Source organism: Papio anubis, chromosome 7, assembly GCF_008728515.1.
Source record: "Papio anubis isolate 15944 chromosome 7, Panubis1.0, whole genome shotgun sequence".
Lineage (NCBI taxonomy): Eukaryota > Metazoa > Chordata > Mammalia > Primates > Cercopithecidae > Papio > Papio anubis.
This window is the reverse complement of record NC_044982.1, coordinates 153,474,352-153,497,843: the sequence shown is the minus strand read 5'-3', so window position 1 is coordinate 153,497,843 and position 23,492 is coordinate 153,474,352. Positions and strand designations below refer to the sequence as shown.

General features: G+C 41.6%; 1 protein-coding gene across 14 annotated transcripts in view; it reads left to right on the top strand.

Moving 5' to 3' along the window:
* The window catches only part of RYR3 (ryanodine receptor 3), a 569,735-nt gene that overhangs the window by 150,862 nt on the left and 395,381 nt on the right, over positions 1 to 23,492 (top strand). For all 14 annotated transcript variants that reach the window (XR_002523591.2, XM_021941701.2, XM_021941703.2 and 11 more), the window contains one exon: positions 22,285 to 22,404. Coding sequence is in view for 13 of the 14 variants with exons in the window: in XM_021941701.2 (XP_021797393.2) it covers positions 22,285 to 22,404 (120 nt within the window). In the remaining variant the exon portion in view is untranslated. The remainder of the gene's footprint in view (positions 1 to 22,284; positions 22,405 to 23,492) is intronic.

Genomic DNA, 23,492 nt, shown 5'->3' with positions numbered 1-23,492 from the left:
GCAGACCTTGCAGGATCCTTATTTTGCAGAGCACTGAGTCCTAGCTTCGTGAATTTCATGTCAGGTAAATGGGTTTTAGTCATCCCTAGTTCATGTGCATGTGCCAAGAAAAAAGGGGGGCTTCTGGAACATGTGCTGCAAACCACAGGAAACAGCGCAATCCTGTGTGTCTCCTATTCCACTTCCTTCTCACAGCCCCAAGGTAGGATGCATGTTTGGTGGCTTTCTGGCTTACAAGTTACGGTGCCTACTCCCAGAGGTTTGCTGTGATCACTGAGGGAAGCAGAAATGGAGCATCCTGTGGTCCTTACTGGAGACTCCTTGCAGCACTTGAAACAACCCAGTGTTGGCAGAGGCAAATCTGTGCCAGCAGACCTGGATTCTCATTTCATCTCTACCACTGTGTAGCTTTGGGTAAATGACAGATAGTCTGAGCCTTATTAGTTTTCTCACATGTAAAATGCAAATGAGATCATTGTCAGTGTTTAATAAAGTACTGTTTATGGAGTGCCTGGCACAGAGCTGGTACATGACAGGCACTCCACAAATGATGGCTTCCTTCCCCTTTCCCCCAGTAGATAGCAGTGGCCTGTAGTTCCCTCTATTCAAACAGGCTCCCTGTTCTGCTCCTTTCTCTCTATACCCCTTCCCCACTTATCTTTCAGGATAGTAACAGTTTCCATTAGCTTAGCCTGATAGAGGCTGGACAATATAAAATGAACAGATGGGAGTGACCACTGGCTGCATAGCTCTTATAAATTGTCAAGATTGTCATGGAAAACGAACCTAAATTTTGAAAAAAACAAAAAACTTGGGGAAAAATGTGCTCTCCAATCATGTGAGTGAAGCAGACAAGCAGGTTATGTTAGCTCCAGAATCAATAATGCGTCAGTGACGTCTGCAGCAGCCTGCCAGAATGTGCCAGGGCGGAAAAGAGGCTGGAAGATCTTCAGGTCACATTCAAGTCCAGAGACGAGCCTAGTCCTGTCCAGACAGGAGTCAAGTCCAGAGTGACATAGCAAGGAAGACGGAATCCCGTGCAAATTGAGAGACTAAAAAAGTTGAAGGCTGAAACTTTGAGTTATTAATATTTCTGCTTTATAGTTTATAGGATACATCTTCATGTATGACTTATTTTTACAGTAGTCTTTGACTTGGTCATTATTAACTTCACTTGATAAATCTCATAAAATTAAGTGATTTGCTCAAAGCCATGCAGCCAGTGAATAATCTAATCAGTACTCAAACCAGAGTCTTTGGAATTTCATTCTGGTGTCTTTTTAAAAATTAAATCACAATCACAGACTTAATCAAACTGTCTAAGGTACTGAAGTCTAGTTGAAGGCCAGGAAAGGGCCTCCATGCTCCAACAACTGAATAGACGTCATAGTGGGAGAAGACTCTGGGGCCAGCCCATGTGTGTTTGCCTCTTTCAGAATTTAAATTGGTTCTAACGGCTGCGGTCCAGCCTTTCTTTTAGAGTAAGCTCAGTTAGGGGGTACAAATCAGAGTTGAAAGGGAATATTTCCTGCTGTTGGTTCAGCCCTGGTGATCACCCAGAGTGCTGCCAGTTCATTGCAGGACAGAAACAAGATATTTCTTTTTAACTTCCAACTTTCCAAAGCAGGACTGATATTGTGGCTTTGGATCAGTAATCTATGGAGGATAGTTTATATTGCTTAGATTTAAAGCAGCATCTCAGTTGCCAGAAAAGCAACCGAAGAGAAAAAAATCAGTCCCGTTTCTTCTAAATCATGGCTGCAACTTTGGAAATAATATGTCTATGAAAATCAGACTATTTCTATTGTTATAAGGAGATATAGCCCATTGAGTTATTCTTAAAGGGCTTCTTAAATATAATGATAGTAAGAATATTAACACAATGCCAATATCTATTGAGTACTTGTTAGATACAAGTACTGTTTTGGAGGTTTTATATTTACCAACTCATTTACTCCTCAAACAATGTGCGAATAAATTATTATTTCCATTTCACAGACAAAAAAATTGAGGTGTGAGAGGTTAAAAAAATTGCCAAAAGTCACATGGTGAGGTTCAGGGAGAAGATTCCAACCCAAAAGGTCTGATTTCAGAGCCTGGTAGTTTTCACTAGTCTTCTATAATGTATTTTATATGAAAATTAGCAAAATTAATCAATGAACAAGACAGACTTTAAAAACATAATACTTTATTCCTAATTACAGAAAAACCTACGGCAATCTGTTAGGGTCAATGGAGGCTCACTCTCCAAACGTTTGACTTGTCTGCAAGCAAATCTTCATACCAACATTTGCCAGAAGCTTCCTGGCTCCAACCTTTTTCCTTCCTTGGAAGATTCCAGTGAGGTTTGCTGCACTTGATACTAGGGGTTTTTATTCCTTAGGGGCAGCAGCCTGAACTGCAGGCCAAAGCTCCAAAATGGAATATAGTTAAGCAACAAGTTCTATCTCAAAGCTCAAAATAAACTAAGACCTTTATTAAATCATCCATTTGTTGGCTTAAGAACATTTGAAAGGTTAAGTGCTATATTAAAGTAAGATTTGTAGAAAAAAAATAAACCTTAATTACTATTAAGATGGCTTTTAGGCATTCTGTGTGGATTTACCGCTGATTCTGGCCCAGATGTAGTCGATTTTACCAGCATTTTTCAGCTTTAAAAGTACTTTAGCTGCTTGGGGACTTTTGTATGTTCTAGAGCAATCTCTGCATAACATTCCTACCATTGTATGTGGCTGAAGGAAACATTTGCTTCCATGGTCGCCTGGGTGAGAAAGTCTTATATATTGATTGCTTGTCCACACAAAAAAACAGAAACATAAAATAAGACCTACAACAGTTCTGTAGGTTTGATGCAAAAAGAAACAACTGCTGTAGTTATAGTGATAATTCTCCCTAAGAATGTATATCTGTATACAAATGTGAACTGTCTATTGTGCCACAAATCCTGGTATACTTGGAAAATATGCATGTGGAGTTACATTGTCTTTGTGTTTCTGCAACAGTTGACACACAGTTTCCTGATTTTTCTATGAAAAGAAAAATAAGGATGTTGTTTCTAAAAGAAGGATGAGGGAAATAATACTAACGTCTTCCCGTGTTTTCATATGAAAGAACGTTAATTTACAATCAAGGAACCCAGACTGCACACAAATGATGAACCCTTTGACTCTGTTGGAGAGGAACAGTGAGTCAAACAGCCTTTTCATTGGGTCCTTTCCTAGGGTCCAGTGGGTAAATGATTGACTTGTTTTGAATGAGGAATTATTGAGTTCTTGCCAGGTTGAGGCTTGGAGACTGGTACTGGACCTGAAAATTGGCAATAGCTCAGAACCTAAGCAGACATCAAAAGAATTCTGCCTGAGCCTGGAGGCTGTCCCTCTGGTCTGTTCCTTCAGTGATTTGTGAGGTGGGAGGCTTCCTTGACAAAGTCCTGCGAAGATGCTAGAGTACTGGAAAGCATGGCTCCTGTTGACATGGAGCATCCAGTAAAGAGAGAAATTGAAGGCTAAGAAGGAGTAATGGTTCTCTGGCTGAGTATCCCCAAACTAAAGTAACTGGCCAGAGGAGACAGTTAAGGTGTTTGCTTGTAAAACTGTTAAAACCTGACCGTTATCCCACTGCAGGTAACATTGGCCTTTTCTTTCTACCTACTTTCCCCATACAGTAGCCTGGACTAAAAATAAAAACTAGAAGTTAACCTGTGACTATATTGGTGGTAACATGCTGAGTTTAAACTTAAGATCCTGGCCAAGCTAAACTCAGTCATCCAGTCATTAAGCATTTACTGAACATATCCTCTCTGCTAGGCCTTATCCTCAGCACGGAGATGAGTCAGACACGGTTGCCATCTCCAAGGATCTTATAACCAGGAGAAGGAGGCAGACAAGCGAAACAGCAGTTAAGGTGAAAAGGTAATAAATGTAGTCCCAGAAGTATGCAGGGAACACTATGGATGCACAGTGATGGACCCTCCCAGATTAGATGATGTATATGATGTAAGTCTTAGAAAATGAGGAGTGTGGTAGAGACTTGCATCCTAGGCCAAAAGAACAGCTTATACAAGGGCTCAGAGACAAGAGTAAGTGTGGCACTGCAGCAAGTAGCTCCATACACCGAAGCTGAGCATTTGGGTCAGAGTTGGTGAGGGCGAGTAGGAACTGAGGCTATAGAGAAGGGGACGGGAACCAGATGAGGAGGAACTTGAACTTCAGCTATAAAACCTGAACGTTACTGGCAAACTACAGAAGAGTTTTAAGCAATCTAGTGAGCTGCTGAGATTCATCTATTTAGGATATCACCGTGTCGGGAGCCGAGAAGAGAGAAACAAGGCTGGGCTCAGAAAGGAAGCTACTGTAGAAATCCCAGGTGCCTAAACTGGGGAAACAGCAGCGGGAGCGGAGAGAGGCAAAGGAAATTCTAATTGAATGTGTAACACCGAGCAGCTGTGGATGACTTCCAGGTTTCTCCATGGGTGTGTGGGTGAATGCTGACACCTGTCACCATGTAGGGAGGGCAGAAGAAACACCTGTGGGAAGGAAGGATTATGACATGAGTTTTGGATGAACTGACTTGCAGTGTGTCGGGGCATTCAAAGGAAATGACCGGCAGCCTGCAGTCTAACATAGGGTCTAGAGGTCAGATAAGATGTTTTAGAGTCATAAGAGATTTGAGTTAATTGTCAACTTGGATGAAGTCACTTGGTAAGTAGTGTGAGAAGAGCACGGACTGAGGACAGAGCCTGAGGAATTCCAACTCTGGAGGCACAAGAGGCTGAATGAGAGGATGGAAAGCTTTTCAGGAGAGGGGTATGTGTCTTAGAGGCCAAAAGAAAAGATGGTTTCCAGAAAAATGAAGAGATTCACAGTGTCCCTTGCCACATAGAGAGGTCAAGTAAGACAAGGTCAGAAGATGTCCCTCAGGACAAATTGGAAGTTTCTAGCAATCTAAAGTGAAAGCAGTTGGCTGCAGGGAACAGACAATATCACACATTGTAGAACAAACGGATGCAGCTTTGTCATAGAACAGAGCTCAAGAACCTTGGTCTCTGGATATTGGTCCTAGAAAAAAAAGTATCAGACACGGATGTCTACCTTGTTAAATAAAGAACAGGAAAAATATTTCCTATTTACTGCACATAATCCCACACTAAACATAATGGAGGCAGGCTTAAGTGTACATGCAGCCACGAAGGCCAAGTCCATCAGTACACAAGCATCAATACTCTAAAATTGGATAAATTGACCAAATATAACCTTTTGTTAATGACTATTTCCTTAGATTGTATTCTTACAGAATACTAATTGCAAGACACTTTAAATATCCCGGAGAAGATAGTTCTGTATTCTGTGTGTAAATAACGGTAATCCAATCTTGATAATTTATGGTGGTGTTTAACCCTCACTTTCAGCAAGTCCTTTCTCATATCTCATTTCAATCTCTTCTGCTATATTTTTAGGGCTAGTCTGTCTCATTCTCACTTCCCTTGATAATGGATGGTTACCATCTTCCATATATCAATCCTTCCCATAGTTGCAGATGAATAATAAATTTCTCTTCTGCTTAGAATGCTCCAGGCTTAATAACTTCAATAGAACCCAAAGAATTGATTGTACAGAATGCCCAGAGGATTAACTAGTTAATGGACACAGATGGTAGGCAGAGTGGGTAAGCACATGACAGAGGAACTTTTTAATCAGAAAAAGAGTGGACAAAGTAGCATTACATCTGTTTTTTATAAGCCCTGCTGTGTGACTGGTTGGTTTGTACAGGTTATCTTTTGGTGCTTTGCATGTGAATTTCTTCCCTTGCAAAGGGAGCAGTTTGAACTTCTGTCTTGAATTCCTGAGAGGTTTGGATTCAGTGGCCCCTGGGGTGCTTCACTCCTGAACACTGACTCCACTTCCACGTAGACCAGTTTTCCTTCCCTTATCTTGGTTTGGAGGTTACATTTGCACAAAAGAACTTGATAATGACAAAGCATGAGAAGTGAGGCCATGAGCACCTTCTCAGGGTTTTGCTAGAGATGAGTGTTATTTTTACCTGTTCCTGGTGAAGTCTCTTGCTGTGTTGTTTCAGTGGCTCAATGCTGAATCAGAAATCATCAGAGCAACAATTAGTTACAGTTGTATGATAAAATAGGGGCCATTCTATATCATTAATTTGCTTTAGATAAAAGACGTGACTTAGAGAATTACATTCCAAAGTGATAAAGTCTCTCAATTCCTGAGACGATAAATACTGTATAATGACTAGAATTTTGTTTTTGTTCAACAAATAGGTAGCTACCTGTAGATGAACTATGGTTTTTTAAATGTTTGGAATACATTTACATGTATTATTTGACATTGTATAATTCTATTGTGTAACTATGTTTTCCCCACATTTGGGGAAGAAGATTAAAATTTATTTCCCTATTTTCAAATGGAAAAAAATGTGCCAAAGGAAAAATTAAGATACATACATATTAGCTTTGGAACATTGTTTAGGTATTCTGACTCCTGCTGCTGAGAAGGAAATGTGTTATTGTGGGGAGAGAGACCTTGATTCTTCTTGAAATCAGTATGTCAAAGAGGTATCTGTACTCATATGCAGCACTGTCTACAATAGCCAAGAAATGGAATCAGCTTGTGTCTGTCAGTGGATGAATGGATGAAGAAAATGTAATATATATACACACAACGGAATACTATTCAGCCCTAAAGAATAAAGTCCTGTCATTTGCAGCAGCATAGACGAGCCTGAAGGACATTATGTTAAGTGAAATAAGCCAGGCACAGAAAAACCAGTATCACGCATATGTGAAATGTAAAGAAGTTGATCTCACAGAAGTAGGGTATGGAATAGTGGTTACCAAAGGCTGGGAAGGGGAAGGGGAAAGAGGATAAGAGATTGATCAGTGGGTAAAAAGTTGTAATTAGGAGGAATAAGTTCTCCTGTTCTGTGGCACAGTAGGGTGACTGCGATTCACAATATCGTATACTTTAGCTAGAAGAAAGGATTTTGAATGTTTTCATTGCTGAGAAGTGATACATGTGTGAGGTGGTAGATACGCTAAATACCCTGATTTGATCATCATACAGCATATACATGTGTTGAAACATCACACTCTACCCCCAAACATGTGCAATTATGTGTTCATTTTAAAAGTTAAAATAGTTTTACTTGCTGTCCTTTGAAGCTATCAGAAAGTCATTCACACCTTGTCATGGAGCAGTTTGGGCGTGGATTGGGGAAAGGAAAATAAGGATCGACAAGTTGCCTGTTATCAGTAGTGCCAGGTACATTGAGAACATTCCATAAGTTCTTGCTGGTTGCTTGGCTAGTGTGATGGTTAATTTTATGGTGTCAACTTGACTGGGGTAAGGGATGCCCAGATAGCTGGTAAAACATTATTTCTGGGTGTGTCTGTGAGTGTGTTTCTGGAAGAGATGAGCACTTAAATCGGTAAGCGCAGAGTAAAGAAAGAAGAGTGGTTACCAGGGGCTGGGGAGGGTTAGACAGTGGGATAGGAGGACATCAATTACACTGTGTACTCACCCTCACCAATGGGAGGGGGCATCATCCCATCTGAAGGCCTAGATAGAACCAAAAAGTGGAGGAAGGGCAAATTCTCCCACTCTGTCTGTCTTTGAGCTGGGACGTCTATTTTTGTCTGCCCTTGGACGTTGGTTGGTGCTCCTGGTTCTTGGGACTTTGAACTCCAGGATTACTTGTATCACCAGCTTTCCTGGTTCTCAGTTTGCAGAGGCCACATCATGGGACTTCTCAGCTTCCATAAACACGTGAGCCAGATCTCATAATCTGTGTGTATATTTGTGTGTGTATATCTCCTATTCGTTCTGTTTCTCTGGAGAACCATGACTAATAGAGGTGCTTTTTTTGTTTTAAACATCTCAGTTCATTGTAAGTTCACGATTCCCTAGTTCTGGAAAAGTCTGTAAGGTAATTAGTTTCTCTTGATGATTCACTTAAAGCTGACCTATCATCTTCCTACCTAGTCCCTGTAGCCAGGGGAGAAGTCCTATGAGACAGTATTATAAAGGCCTTGAGAAAAAAGAAACCAGGCTCTGTTTTGGAGTAATGTACCCAGTGAGGGACCTGCAAATGATAGCCTTTGGTGACTGGCATTTTCTGGGGTCAACAGTGGCCTAGCCTTTGGATTCTTGATTGAAAGGAAATGAGGACCCAATACCTGATCTTTCCCACCACTCTCTTCCTTTTGTCACACCCAGAACTCATTTATTTTCCCCTGTAATGTCATGCCTGTGTTAGTATATATCTACCAACCTTCTCTAACTTCCCCAGCTATCACTTCTGACCTGAGTCAGTGGAGGAGTCCTCCGTCCTCACTGGTGTCAGTCGCCTGGGAAGTGCTTCAATACCCAACCCAGCATCCACCCCTCCCCAGAGATTCTCATTCATTTGGATTGGGCGAGGGCCCAGGCATCAGTATATTTTTACAGGTGCTCCAGGTGAGTATGATGCTCACATATGGTTGAGCCCCACGGCTTCACAGCAGAGCTAAGTTTGTTCTTTTCCTGTAGACTCATCAAAAGGAGAAAAATTCTGGTAAAAAAAGTACAGAATAAAAATGAGTTATATCCCCTGTCCCTTCCTCACCCGGACAAGCAGGGATTTGTATCCTGGAGACCTGGGGCTCCTTTTTGCCCTGGGATAGAGCTGATACTTAATTCTCAAAGTCTCTTGGAGATTAAAAAAAAAAAAAAAATTCAGGTGGTATTAGTAAGATGTCCCTGAGGCTTGGACAAGTTGAGACCAAATGGTCAAACCTGGGAAAACTGTGCTTTCTGGTTTAAGGCTGGTGTAAGAGCATACCAGGGCTTAATAGGTGGCAGAAACCTGCAACCCTGACCATCATTCTCTCCAGAAGACATAGGGTCTATGAGGGCCAAGATGCTAGAGACCTGGGCACTGAGCCTGAAGCCACCAAGACTTTGGGCATCATAGTCTGTGGCCGAAAATGGTGATGAAGTGGTAGACACCTGCCATCATATGGACCATGCAGGCTTGGACAATGGGTATCTTGTTGACAGCAATCTGTTAACTGAAGACCAGCTGCCTTGCTTTAAATTTGTATACTATATAATTCTCCTGGAATTATTAAACATCTCTAGGGAGGGGAAAGCTTCCCCAAACATGACTGAGACTGAAATTATTGCAAGTGAGGATTCAAAGCCAGTCATGATTATATTTAGAGGGAAAAAAGCAATATAAGGATATGGAACAAAGTCTAGTCTCGGTTACAAAAGGAATCAAGCAGTCATGCTTAAATAACTCTATCTCATATGCTTCTAATTTTATTGGTTTTTAAACTAGATTTTGGTTTGGCTAAGCACGCTAAGAACTTTGGCTGCAGTACAGGTGCATTTTCTGAGTCCGTTGTTAGAATATGCTCCAGAAGTTTTTATGGCAGGGAATATGGTCAGCAGGTCAGCAGAGTGATTGGACATGGTAGGGGATAGAGAGAATGGCCCCTAGGCTTGAAGCTGTGTTTTCATTAGACTTAAGGTGGAGAAACAATTGGTTGTTCACATTTTATTTCTGAAAGGGAAGCTGCTCCTTTAAAGCATTCCAGCTGCAATGCCCACCACTACAGTATGAGTAAGAAGTTGAAAAAGTAGTATCACTAAGTGGGAGTGGTGAGTGATGGACAGATTGCAACTCTTACATTTGGCATGCAACTGACTGAAATGCTTTCTTCACAAAAGAGCCTTGTGTAAATTGGGAAGAACTTGAAGTTTGGAGTCACACAGAACTGGATTTACACCACTTCTTACTAAATTTGCAGCTTTCTTGTATTCTGAGGACCTACCAGTGCATGGTGTGTAATGGGCACTGAATAAATGCATGATACATTAAGGAATAATTAACAAAAGAAATCGCTGTCTCGCTCTGAGCAATGACTTAATACGCCTGAGCCCAGGCTTAAGTGCCTTTACCTGTAAAATGGGTGTAATGACAACTATCTGAAACAGAATTTTTAGGAGTTTATGAGCTATGAAGTACTCAAAGCAGTACCTGGAGGGGTCTTGGTAAATTTGTTCCTTGCTTGGCCCACCCCATCCCTAAGTGCTGTTTCTTCTGTGATTTGTGATAGGAAGAGCCCCACTGTATCTATCGCAGCCTTCAAGTGTGGGGATTTGTGGCACATAACATCCAACTTTTAACCACAGACTAGACCCTGGGAACTAAACACTGAGTCCCACCACAGGAGAATGACTTGACGAGAATTCTGTTAGCAGAAATGGGCTTCACTCCGGTTTCACGGGTACTTTGTCTCTTCATGAGGCATGTCTTATAACCCTGGACAGTGTCTGGTTTTGATTCTACTTTCGGATACTTTAGGTCCACACCTTTTTCTTCTATTTGACCCACAATTTTTTTAAATTTTTATTTTATTTTATTTATTTATTTATTTATTTGTTATTATTATACTTTAAGTTGTAGGGTACCTGTGCATAATGTGCAGGTTTGTTACATATGTATACTTGTGCCTTGTTGGTGTGCTGCACCCATCAACTCGTCATTTACATCAGGTATAACTCCCAGTGCAATCCCTCCCCCCTTCCCCCTCCCCATGATAGGCCCCGGTGTGTGATGTTCCCCTTCCTGAGTCCAAGTGATCTCATTGTTCAGTTCCCACCTATGAGTGAGAACATGCGGTGTTTGGTTTTCTGTTCTTGTGATAGTTTGCTAAGAATGATGGTTTCCAGCTGCATCCATGTCCCTACAAAGGACACAAACTCATCCTTTTTTATGGCTGCATAGTATTCCATGGTGTATATGTGCCACATTTTCTTAATCCAATCTATCACTGATGGACATTTGGGTTGATTCCAAGTCTTTGCTATTGTGAATAGTGCTGCAATAAACATACGTGTGCATGTGTCTTTATAGCAGCATAATTTATAATCCTTTGGGTATATACCCAGTAATGGGATGGCTGGGTCATATGGTACATCTAGTTCTAGATCCTTGAGGAATCGCCATACTGTTTTCCATAATGGTTGAACTAGTTTGAGACTGAGTCTCGCTGTGTCGCCCAGGCTGGAGTGCAGTGGTGCGATCTCAGCTCACTGCAAGCTCCGCCTCCCGGGTTCACGCCATTCTCCTGCCTCAGCCTCCCGAGTAGCTGGGACTACAGGCGCCCACTACCATGCCCGGCTAATTTTTTGTATTTTTAGTAGAGACGGAGTTTCACCGTGTTAGCCAGGATGGTCTTGATCTCCTGACCTTGTGATCCACCCGCCTTGGCCTCCCAAAGTGATGGGATTACAGGTGTGAGCCACCACGCCCAGCCTATTTTTTTTTTTTTTTTTTTTTTTGAGATGGAGTCTCAGTCTGTCGCCCAGGCTGCAGTGCAGTGGCGCGATCTGAGCTCACTGCAAGCTCCGCCTCCCGGGTTCACACCATTCTCCTGCCTCAACCTCCCGAGTAGCTGGGACTGCAGGTGCCCGCCACTATGTCTGGCTAATTTTTTTGTATTTTTAGTAGAGACGGGGTTTTACCATGTTAGCCAGAATGGTCTCCATCTGCTGACCTCGTGATCAGCCCACCTCGGCCTCCCAAAGTGCTGGGATTACAGGCGTGAACCACCGCGCCTGGCCTGACCCAGAATCCTACTCTATTACTTCTCCTAACCATTGTTTTAATTCAATGAGTACTTTTAACATGTATTCCCTATGGTTGGTATTAGGCATACAAGATAAACAGATGGAGATGGTCAGGATATGATCCTTGCCTTCTAAGCCTAAACGTTCTGGTGAGGGGAATTAAATAAGAAATATAAAAGTTGTAACATAAAGGGATAAGTTTTCCAATGGAAACATTTACTTACAGCAGCCCAACCTAGGGCAGAAAAGTTGTCAGGGAAGAGAAGGAAGTAGCCCAGACATCCCTGTGTTCTTCTTGCTGTCTTACTCAGATTCTTCTGGTCCTGAATTATGTCGTCATCTCTGCAAACCAGTGCAACCCCAAGCCTGTGTCTGAGCTAATGTAAAAGCTGGGCTCTTTATCCACCTGGAATGTGACCTCCATGAAGGTGGATGCCATGTCTGCCTTGTTCACCACCATATCCAATACCATAAAACAAATATTTCTTGAATGAATGCATGATTTAGTTCTGAATGGAGCTGGAAAAAAAAATGGAAGTTTTATGTTTTTTAGTCAGTTTAAGAAACTAGTCCTGGACAGGACAGTTCAGAGGGCTTATATGTATGATTAAATTATGAAAACACTTACTTTGCCTATAGGTGACTTGTTTTCAAAGATTTAACGTTCTAAAAGTCAGCCCATAAATTTCATTAACATCTACTAACTTTATAGAGCATGTTTTTTGAAAAAGTAGTGTTCTCTGGTTATTAGATTTTATATGGAAATTGCTGGATGCTTTGTTCTTGCTTTCAGATTTTATAACATCTGTCAGTAAATTGCAGTAAGTATGGACCTACAGGATATTCAAAGAGTATCCTACATGCCGAGTGTTTTAGTTTTGTTTACTTTTTCTACAAAGTAAAAATCAAAGGGGGAAATTCTAGAAGGCATCCTGTATGAGGCACTACAAGTAGAAAGAATCTCAATAAGTTAGTTATTTCCCAAAAACAAAAGTGGATGTGCTGTGGCCCTCTCCCCTGAGGATAAGTATTGTTAGAAGATCTTGCTAAAAGTAGATGGGTTGTCTTCAGTCAATTGTATGGCTTAGGGAAGGCATTATGTCTTAACTCCGTAGCCGAGGATTCCAGAACCAACGGTAAACAGGAAAATAAGTTGAATTAAAAATAAAGGATATATCTAATGACATACAAATGCAGATACCACAGATTTGATAACACACAAACACAGATACCCTTGCACAATTTGTCACAATTTGTCAGGGTCTCTATGCTACTGCCTTGGTAGCCTCAGACTTAGATGATCTTCTGTCTCTCTGGGGCCACAGTGCTTAGAGTGCATCATATGATGGAGACACAGCCACGAACTCATCAACATTTATGATAGGAATGTGAAAAGTTAAAGTGTCCTGGTCATATGTCCTTTTTCAAATAAGGTTTTGAGGCATGGTGGGTCATGCTTGTAATCCTAGCACTTTGGGAAGCTTGAGCCCAGGAGTATGAGACCAGCCTGGGTAACATGGCAAAACCGCATCTCTACAAAAAAAACACAAAAATTAACCAGGCACTTGCGTGTAGTCTGAGCTACTCAGGAGGCTGAGGTGGGGGGGATTGCTTGAGCCCAGGAGGTCGAGGCTTCAGTGAACTGTATTCACACCACTGCATTCCAGCCTGGGTGACAGAGTGAGACCCTGTCTCCCCACCTCCCCCCAAAAAAGATTCAGAGTAATGTTAGAACCAGAGACAAAAATTTGCCTGCCGTAACTATATGACTGACCCTTGCTACCTCTGAGGTAGAGAGTGAAAATGACGATTTGCTATAGTATTTTAGATTTTTCCCATTCATTCTTCTCCATGGCTGTTGTATCTAAAGAAGAATGAAACCAAAGGAGTGTGTGCGTACATTTGGGTGTGGTCCCTCACCTGCTGTGTTCTGATTGGGTGGGAGAGATGTATCTAGAATATCAGTGTTCGTTTTATAGAAAATCCTTCTGTGGGGCATGAAATTCCCTGGGTAGCAACTAGATCATTGTTTCCTTCCTATGAGAATAGAAAACTTAAACAAATTGATTATTATTTCTGGAGAAAATGTCATAGGTAATAGGTCACTGCGTTCTTCCATGTTACATAGCAGCATGTTCTGCCTGAGAGAGAATTAATTGCATATGTAAACCCTAATGCCTGTATGCTGCTACATCTCCCTCATCAACTCCGGGAAAGGCTTTCTCCTTCGCTCTCCCTTGCAAGTTTTATAAGCGATCAAGCCGTGGGAGGCTGAGTGGATTTTATGGTCAAGCTCCAATCTCTGCCTTCTTGGTAATGGGAAAAGTTGTGAAAGGGAAATACAACATTCCTCCCTGTTGCCGGAGCCCAAAGGATCCTATAAGCTGTGGGTGCCTCTTTTGTCAGTCCCCGTAAGCAAACGATTCCAGCTGAGACCAAAGACTGGACACTTTCAGCAAAAAAAAAATAAAAATAAAAGAATGTAATGAATTCCCAGGTTTTTGTGGGGACACTACTTGATGAGAACTAAAATGACTAATCTTTCATTCAGCGACTACCTAAGTGCCTACCATATGCCAGGCACTGTTTCAGGCATTGAGTGTACCAAGATGAGCACAATCATGTGCATGAAGGTTACATTCTAATGAGGAGGAGAGAGATTAGATATAAATCTATATTCTTAGGAGGTAAACACTAGTTGGAAAAGAATATTAAGCAAGATTGGAAGTGCAACATGAAAATGGAGTTATAATTTTATATGGGGTGATCAAGGAAGGCCTTTCTGACAAGGTGACATTTGAGCAGACACCTAAAGGAAGTGAGGGAGGGAGCCCTGCTGGTATGTGGGGGAAGAACATTGTACATGAAGGGAACAGCAAGTACAAGGTTTTGAGGGAGGATAATGCTTCAAAAACTTGAGCTCTAAGGAGAGGGCCAGTATAGTTAAAACCAAGCAAGCAAAAGAGTTACAGAAGAGAGATTGTAGGGAGGTGGATACATATATATGTATATACACACACATTTATATGTATGTATAATATATAAATATAGATAATATGAATTTAATATATAATGTATATAATGTATTTCCTATATAATATAAATAATATATTTAATTTATATATTTTTATTTAAGGCATCAACTTGATGTTTTGATGTACATTGTGCAGTGATCACCTACAATCAAGCTAATGAATATTTCCATCACCTCACATACTTCCCTTTGTGTGTGTTTGATAACACTTAAGCTCTATCCTCTTAGCAAATCTCAATTATAAGATACAGTATTATCAACTAGAGTCACCATGCTGTACATTACAGCTCCAGAATTTACTTACCTTGTCTAACTGAAACTTTTTACCCTTTGACCAGCATCTTCCCACTGTCCCCATCCCCCCGTCTCTGACAACCACCATTCTACTCTGCGTCTATGAATTTGACTATTTTAGATCCCACAAAAAGTGAGATCATGCAGTATTTGTCTTTCTGCGCATAGCTGATTTCAGCTAGCATAATGCCATATAGGATCCAATAACATCTGTGTTATTGCAAATGACAGGATGCCCTTCTTTTTAAGGCTGAATAATATTTCATTGTGTGTGTGTGCCACATTTTGTTTATCCGTTCATCTGTCTGTGGGCATTTAGGTTGTTTTTGTATCTTGGCTATTGTGAATATGCTGCAGTGAACATGGGAGTTAGATATCTGTTTGATATACTAATCACATTTTCTTTGGAGATATATATATATGTGTGTGTGTGTATATATACATGTGTATATATATGCATATATAAGCATATATAAGCCGTGGGAGGTTGAGTAGATTTTATGGTCAAGCTCCAACCTCTGCCTTCTTGGTAATGGGAAAAGTTGTGAAAAGTTAATACAACAAATGATTGCTATTTAGATCATACAAGTAAGTGACCTTGTCATTAATTCTTGTGAAATAATCTGTGTGTGGTCTTGTCATTCCAAAAAGCCTATTTATTTTTCATTTAAGAAAGGCTTTTGGGTAAAGTCTTAGAATAAGCACACACCCATATCTTTCATATATTTAGAAAGTAGCTTAACTTTATCAGTTCCCTAAAATAGTGCCTGATGTTTAAGATCAGTAGGTAGGAAACATCTTCCCTTTTAAAGCAATACATGGTGATGGATTTTCCTTTGCAGTAATGTCTGCACTTGAACATGAAATCTGCTGGATGACACTCTGTCCCACATGCTCCTGGTCACGAGCTGCTCAGTGCCGGTGATTTGCAGATCTAACTATAGGGCTGTCATCAGCTGCCTGGTGATCTACCTTAAATAGGGCTGTCAGCCATTTTGTTTTGTTCCAGAGAGTTCTTCCCAAGTGACCCATAGAGAACCGGGAGAGCCAAGGAACCCCAGCCATCAGCTCAGAGCCAGCAGAGATGGCTCTCTATTGTTCTGGCCCTCAGACTGCGAGCCAAGGTATAAGAAAGAAAGCTGTAAGGATAAAATAGGCAAGCTCCATCCATTTTCAAGTTCAAAGTTCTTTGGCCAGAGGACGATTGAAAGAACTTGACTTTGTCAGAGATGACCTGTGACAATGTGAAATCTAAGCGAAGAGAGCCGAAGGCTGTATATCCTTGTTCAGGGACAATCACTCAACACCACCACAAGCTGAATCTATGACAGGAATAGCTGGCGTGTGTGAACCACATGGCTTGGAGGGAGGCTGACATATGATATACCTTGGATTTTCATTTTTCTGCCTTTGCAGCGAGTTTTGGGCTGCTGCTTGCCCCTTCCAGTGTTGCAATCATGGGGAATAGAGAAATCTTGTTTTATTTATTTATTTATTTATTTATTTATTTATTTATTTTAGCACTCTGGCTGCTCTCTTTGGCCTTGTGCTCTGTGATGTGGTTATGTTTCAATGTGGTTTGATCATGTGACAGGGCTGGGAGCATCTATTTTTGTCAACGCCATCACCGTGGGCTTTAGAATCAGACAGACATGAATTCATACCTATTGCTAAGGTCAGTCTCTTAAGAGTAAGAGAGCCAGTTTGGCACCATGGTAAAGAGAACCGACTCCTGATTCAAACAGTCCAGGGCTTAAGGTCTAGATCTGTCACTTACAAGCTGTGTGGCACTGGGCAAGTGACTTAACCTTTCTGTGCCTCAACCACTTTATCAAATAGAGAGCATATTAGCACCTACCTTACAGGATGATTGCAAGGATTAAACTGAGATACGATAACATGGTAGCACATAGTGACTGGTCATTAAACATTCACTGTTATTAAATTTACCTAACCCCTCTGAATTTTGGTTTTCTCATTCTGAAAGTGGTTGTGTTGTTGTGAAGCTTAATTTAATCTGGGAGGAAATGTCAGCATAGTGTTTGGCATAGAAGTCCAGAATGAATAGTTGATATCATTATCAATAATAATAATTAAGAAATAGAAGCTATGGAGTCCAAAGCTTCATTGTTTTATTTTAAATGCCAGCATCTGTTCCCTTTTTATTCAATTATTCAGTTCTGACTCATCGATGAAAATGACCCTGTTATATGGTGAACGTAGGGAAATTTCTTGTAATCTGAGTCCATATCCCAATTAATTAACACAGTTTTACAAGACACGTTATGTTTCCAGCTTGGATGAGAAAGCAGGAGTTTTCTGCTCTAATAGAGTTTATAATTAAATAGGGTTACAAGGTAAAAACATACCCATTCTGTAAATTATAATTGGGTACATAATATGCATCAGATGCCACCATGGTGAGTATCATGATAGGCAGAAATGTGAATCAGATGTGGTCCTGCCTTTGAGGGGTACAAAGTCAGCTGGAAGTAGTGGTAGCAAGTGCATCAATATAGACTGCTTGGATTAGATACCAGGCTTTGCCCCCTGCCACCGTGAGACCTGAGGCAAGTTACATAACTGCTGTATACAGGCTTCCTCATTTGTAAAATGGAGACAGCAATAGTGCTTACGTAGTGTTGATGTGAAGCTTAAATGGGTTCTTGTGCGTAAAGCATGGTGCCTGTCACATAGGGATCAGTAAATGTTGGCCATTTAAAAACATATAGTGGGGGAGAAGACATGCACATAAGTAATACTGCAAAAAGTATGGTGATATTGCTATGGAAATTCAGAGACCAGAGAGATTACTTGGGCTTCATAAAAGAATGTGGCATTTAAGCTAAGCTTAGAAGGATAGGTAATATAGGAACATGGAAAACTAGGGCAAATTAGGGCAGCTTTAATATTAGAGATTTCATGACCAAAGGCGTGGAAATAGGGAAACCCAAGGCTACAGGGAAGAAGTTAGGACAATAGTTTGGAAATGTGGAAGCTTCAGATACTAGTTCAAGAAGTTTTTGTCTTGTGAACAGTAGAGAGAGCGCCATTGAGGATTTTCAGCAGGAAAATAAGGTCAGAGCTATGCCTCTGGTAGCAGACTAGGGACGAATGCTTCGGGTCAAATAATAGCCTTGTCTTGGTCTCAAGACCTCCGGTCTCTCCTTCTACTGGCCCATTTGCTGTGATACAGGAAAAGGGGAGGACCCAGAGATATGAGATAATGATGTGTAAGCTGAGGTTGCCCAGAGGTTGGATGTGCTCTTAACAAACTTGGGGAATATAAAAGGATAGGTAGACTGCAAAAGAAGCCTTTTAGTGCACTGGGAGATGTTGGTTTGAAGTATTGGCAAGTCCGCAGATAAAAATAGATGGAGGTTTGGAACCCTAGAGTGCCACCAGGTTGGAGGTACAGACTGAGTAACAGCTCCTCAGAAGTAAAGTAGGAAGCCTGAAGAATGAATGAGATTGCCAGGGGAACATGACAAAGACCAATCATTGAGCAGTCCCTTTTATTTAGGGATGGCAGAAGAAAATAGAGACGGGAAGGATCCATCAGAAAGGTGGGAGCACTAGAAGAATACAGAGATGAATACGGGAATGGAGGGGTTTCAAGAAGGAGCATTTTAGGGAGCCTGGGCATGACTTATTTGGGAGACAGTAAGACAATAGGAATGAAGGAGAGACAAAGCTAGGGGTATCAGGTAGAATTCAACTGTGGGGCACCTTAAATCCAGGCAGAGACATTTTGGCTTATTTGGTATAAAGCAGGAAGCCTTTATGTGATCTTAAAGACATTATTTCCCGGCAACTAGAAAATCATATTCTTTAAGACAGAGGCTGGGTTTGAAAGGTCTTAGTGTCCCCCCAGTCCCCACCACCATTACTTATTATTGCACCCTCTCACTTAGTACTTTCTTCTCTTTATTTTGTTTCTCTTTCTCTTAAAGATGGGAGGTATGGTTATTTTATATTGACAGAGTTGAATCTGCTGTGAAGCCTACAAAAAGGGAACATTTTGTAGTCTTGTTCCAGTGAGATAGAGTTGAAACAAGCTGAAAAGAAGTTACCAGGAAATCATAAATTTATAGTGGCACAAAACCCCAGAGTTGTGTTATTTTCTCTATCAAAAAAAAAAAAAAAATCAACAGTTCTCCTTGAGAAAGAGGAAATAATGGAGATGAGAGCCTTTCTAGGAACTGAAAGTCTTGATAAAGTAGAGCAAATCTAGTAAAAGTAAGGAATGTGAAAGCAAGAGAGAAAATGGGTCTGTAACATTGGATAGTCCAGTTTTGGATTTTAGAAGTGGGATTATTCTAGGTTATGGCATGGAAGGTTCATCATAGTGTGTTACTAAAACAGTAGAAATCATTAGGTCCAGGTGTTCACTTTGAATAGATGTCTGCATAAACCCTAAAGTTACTCGGGATGGCCTTCCAACCCACAATTCCATTATTACAGTATTAATGGGTCTTGTCTTATAAGACCTGTGTGTCTCATAGTATCCCACCTGTCATTGCAAGATGAATAAATAAAAAATAAATGTATATTGAATTAACACAAAATTTTTCAGAGTTTCTGATTGTCAGATAAATGATGGGAAATGATGTGGAAAGTGGCTATCACATACTTCAAAACTGAAGAGTTTTTGTACATGGGAAGAATAGTAAGGTCCAAATTTGGCATCAGGACATGCGAGAAGAAGGCAGGCTTCTGGGGAAAGGAGATAGAAAATGTGGAAGAATTTGCAGCCTTCGGGTAAGGGGGCTTCCTTGGAAATGACATCTTTTAGCAATGCCCAGATCTGATTTAAAGCAAAGTAAGAAAAAAAGAGGGAGGATAATTCTAGAGGAGAAAGTGCAAACCAGTACAGGGATGAAGAAAGGCTTGGGTTCTAATTGGAGAGCTTGTGTTCTGTATTTCACTCAGGAGCAAGAGGAGTAATCAGATGGGTTGAATTAATTCATCTCACAATCCCAAATGGAATTCAGTGCAAAGATTTCAGTGTCAGGCACTCATTGGCTCCAGATGTCTGTCTATTGAAAGTTTATGGAAATAATTGCTACTATATGGAGCAAAGGCAGATGCTGCAGGCTGCCACTCCAGGTGGTGTCTGCAGCCAGGTCAGCATGGTTGAGCAGAAGGTTCCAGACAGAATGTGGGAAAGAGTAGAAATCCTTTGGAGAAGTATCAATTTGGCCCAGAGTCCCATACCCATCTGTGTGTCACCAGAACCCCAACCTAGGAACACATGGGTGCAGGGCTGCTGTTCTACAAATGGCTATTAATTAAATCAGGGCAGGTTATTGCATTAGTTTCTTGGCAGCTTGGGATGTGACTTATGGGATGGGGAAATTTCAGAAGACAAATAGGGAGACCCCAAGGCAGCTAGTGCAAGGTCAAAGCCTTGGTGGTTCAGGCACCTGGGAGATAGAAAGGGAATTGAGATCTTGAAAAGAGAACCTCAGAGGCACACATTGACAGGAAAACTGTCAACTTTCATGCCTTTGTTTAAAAAAAAAAAATCCATAATTCTATGATTTCTGAATGCCTGAGTTTTGTTGTTGCTCTAGTTTTTTGGGGGGTTTTAAGTTTTGTTTCTTTCTTTTTACGTGGTTAACTGTGGGTGGGGGAGATGTATAACTATTTCCCAGTAGGGGGTATTCTTGGTTTAAGTGTGAAAGTTAAGTTTTGAGTATTGCCTCTTGCATTGCTGATGACTTAACTCCCATGGTCCGTGCTTTCCAACACAAGCAGCATGTCTCCGTCGTCTTGGCAATTAAGAGCACCTCACCACCCGCCCTTGTCCCACCCGCCAATGCCATTAGGAAGATCCTAACGCCTTGGCTGATGTGGGATCTAGGGGCACGCTCCACCTGGGGAAAAATTTCATTCTCTTCAGAGATTTCACTAAACCCCCACTTTCAAAGCAGTGATATTCTGGAGTTTTCTTCAGTCTCAAAGAAAATGAAGACCATCAGTTCTGATTTTACTATAAGCAAAGATTCCCAGATTTGTTTCTGACTCACTTAGATAATGAACAGTGACATTTCAGTGCTAGTAAAACTGTGGAGCTATATTTTCCCAGTCTTCTTTCCATACATCTACAGTTTGTGGCTTCTCACATTCCCCTGTAGCCCCTCACCTATCTCTGGGCACAAGCAGACATCTTTGTAGGGGTCTGTTAATAGTGGATTGCTTCACACTCTTACCAGGTAGGACCATTGTATTTTTTCATTTCATAGGCACATTCTAGACACAGTTTAAGAAGAATGACTTCTACTTAATCTGCTTTTCCAACACTCTGGTGACACTTTCCAGCAAGACAGTCTCTGAGACTGAGGGACATGGAGGTGAGATGGGGCAATGGATAGCCAGATGCCCAGAAGCTCCAGCTGGCTCCCCCAGGTCACTTCCGTAACTTAACCACACCTGGAAATCGGTTTGCTGCTTGAAATCCAAAGCCATGTGGTGGTGACTAGGGAGCATGGCCTGACAGATAGTGGGGGCAGGAATGGAAGAATTGGTAAGGAAACTGTTTTCCTCTCCACTTCAGGACTTCAGGGAGGATTGTGCAAGAAGTGAACGTATCAGTATAGATGGAGGACTGCCTCTTTTCCAGGGCCTCTGAAATTTTAGGAGGGCTGCTTTTGAGATTGATATTTAGGAAAGAGGTCTACTCTTTGGGAATTCAGAGCACTTCTTCTAATTGACCTTCAATTCTTTCTCCTTCTACCTGATCTCCAAGGCTGCTTTAATCGTCCTTTTCTGTGAGTCCAAAACCCACCTCATCTTCCTTTACCGTCTCTGGCACATATGTGGCCCACCACATACTCTCCCTTCCTCCAACAGAACACACTTCGCCTCTTCCACAACCTGAAACCCCAACACTTTCCCTCCACTCGTCCCACCTTGCACGATCTCGTCTGCATTCTCTGTTCCCCTCAATCATATCCTATTGTTTTATTCTGTATTTGGAGAGATTATATAAATTTGCTTTCATATTTGCCCAAGTGTTGAAATCATCAGCTCACCTAGACCATATGCTTTGCACAGCTCTCAGAAGTGAGGCCTGCGCTGTATGTGCACTTGCCCCCACTGACCTCACCCCAGGATTAAGTAGAGTTCTGACTCATGGTAGATGCTCAGTGATGTCCTGTGAATAAAAAATCTCCTTCCATAATCAGGTTTAAAAATAAAAACCAAAAGCACGTGGCTGTCAGGGATTGGTGGCTTAACTGACCCAGGTACAGGAAGGTGACTCGGGGCCTAGCTCAGCAGTTTCCCATACTCATGTTTGGGTCTCTCTTCTCGCCGCAGGAGGATGAAGTGGTACTCCAGTGCATCGCCACCATTCACAAGGAGCAGAGGAAGTTCTGCCTGGCAGCCGAGGGACTTGGGAATCGCCTGTGCTTCTTGGAACCCACTTCAGAAGCCAAGGTGAGATTGGTTGTCCACCCTGCACCTTCCTCCAACTTGGCGTCTGACATAGTCATTTAGGGGAGATAAAACTGGGAGATGGTGATGAGGATGACATTTGAAAGGACACATTGATTTTTAAAACAGGAAGCAGATCTGGTTTAAACCGTAACTCTCCGCAAGCCTAGGAATTGTTGACGTAGGAACCCAGAGCACTATGAAGAATTAGAAGTGCTTTGCCTGTCAGTGTTGTCCAGGACCCTGGGGAGGCTTTGAGCTCACCGTCAGCGCTGACCGAGGAGGTCCTCTGAACACTGCCAGAACGCCTTTCTGTTGCTGTTAATTCCTAGAAATCTGAGTGCATGTTCTTTACTCCCTGCTGTCATTTTACTGCTACAGAGACTCACAGATGCCTGAACCTATGTTTCACAGTGAGCACACCCCTTTCACTTCTGACTGCGCTGAGATTGTTGCAACTGTCTGCCCACTGTGACACGAGGGCAGAGAGTAATGTTTGCACTGGTCTCTGCCTGCATGGTGGCAATAATGCTGTGTCTCTTCAGCAGAACTTTTCTGTCTCCGTTTTCAGGCTGTTTCTGCTTTTCAGGATTTGTGTGTCAAGTGGATCTATGTGCTCAGCATTCTTGCAGTGCTTTTCAGTCCTGGGAGAACCTCTGTATCCGTCAGGGTTCTCTAGAGAAACAAAGTCAACTGGTTGGATGGATGGATGGATGGATGGTGGACAGATGGGCAGAGGGGTGGATGGGTGAGTGCATGGGTGGGTAGGTAGGTAAGCAGGTAAGTGTATAGAGATTTCTTTTAAGAAATTAGCTCATGCAGTTGTAGGGTCTAGTGAGACTGAAATCTGTAGTTAACATCAGTAGGCTGGAAACTCAGGCAGGAGTTAATGCTGTAGTCTTAAGGTAGAGTTTCTTCGTTTCCAGGACATCTCACTTGTTCTGAAGGCCTTCATCTGATCGGATGAGGCATACCGAAATCATCAAGGCTAACAGTCTTTATTTAAAGTTAACTGACTGTAGATGTTAATTACATCTACAAAATGCCTTCACATCAAAACCTATAGTGCCATTTGACTGAATAATGGCACT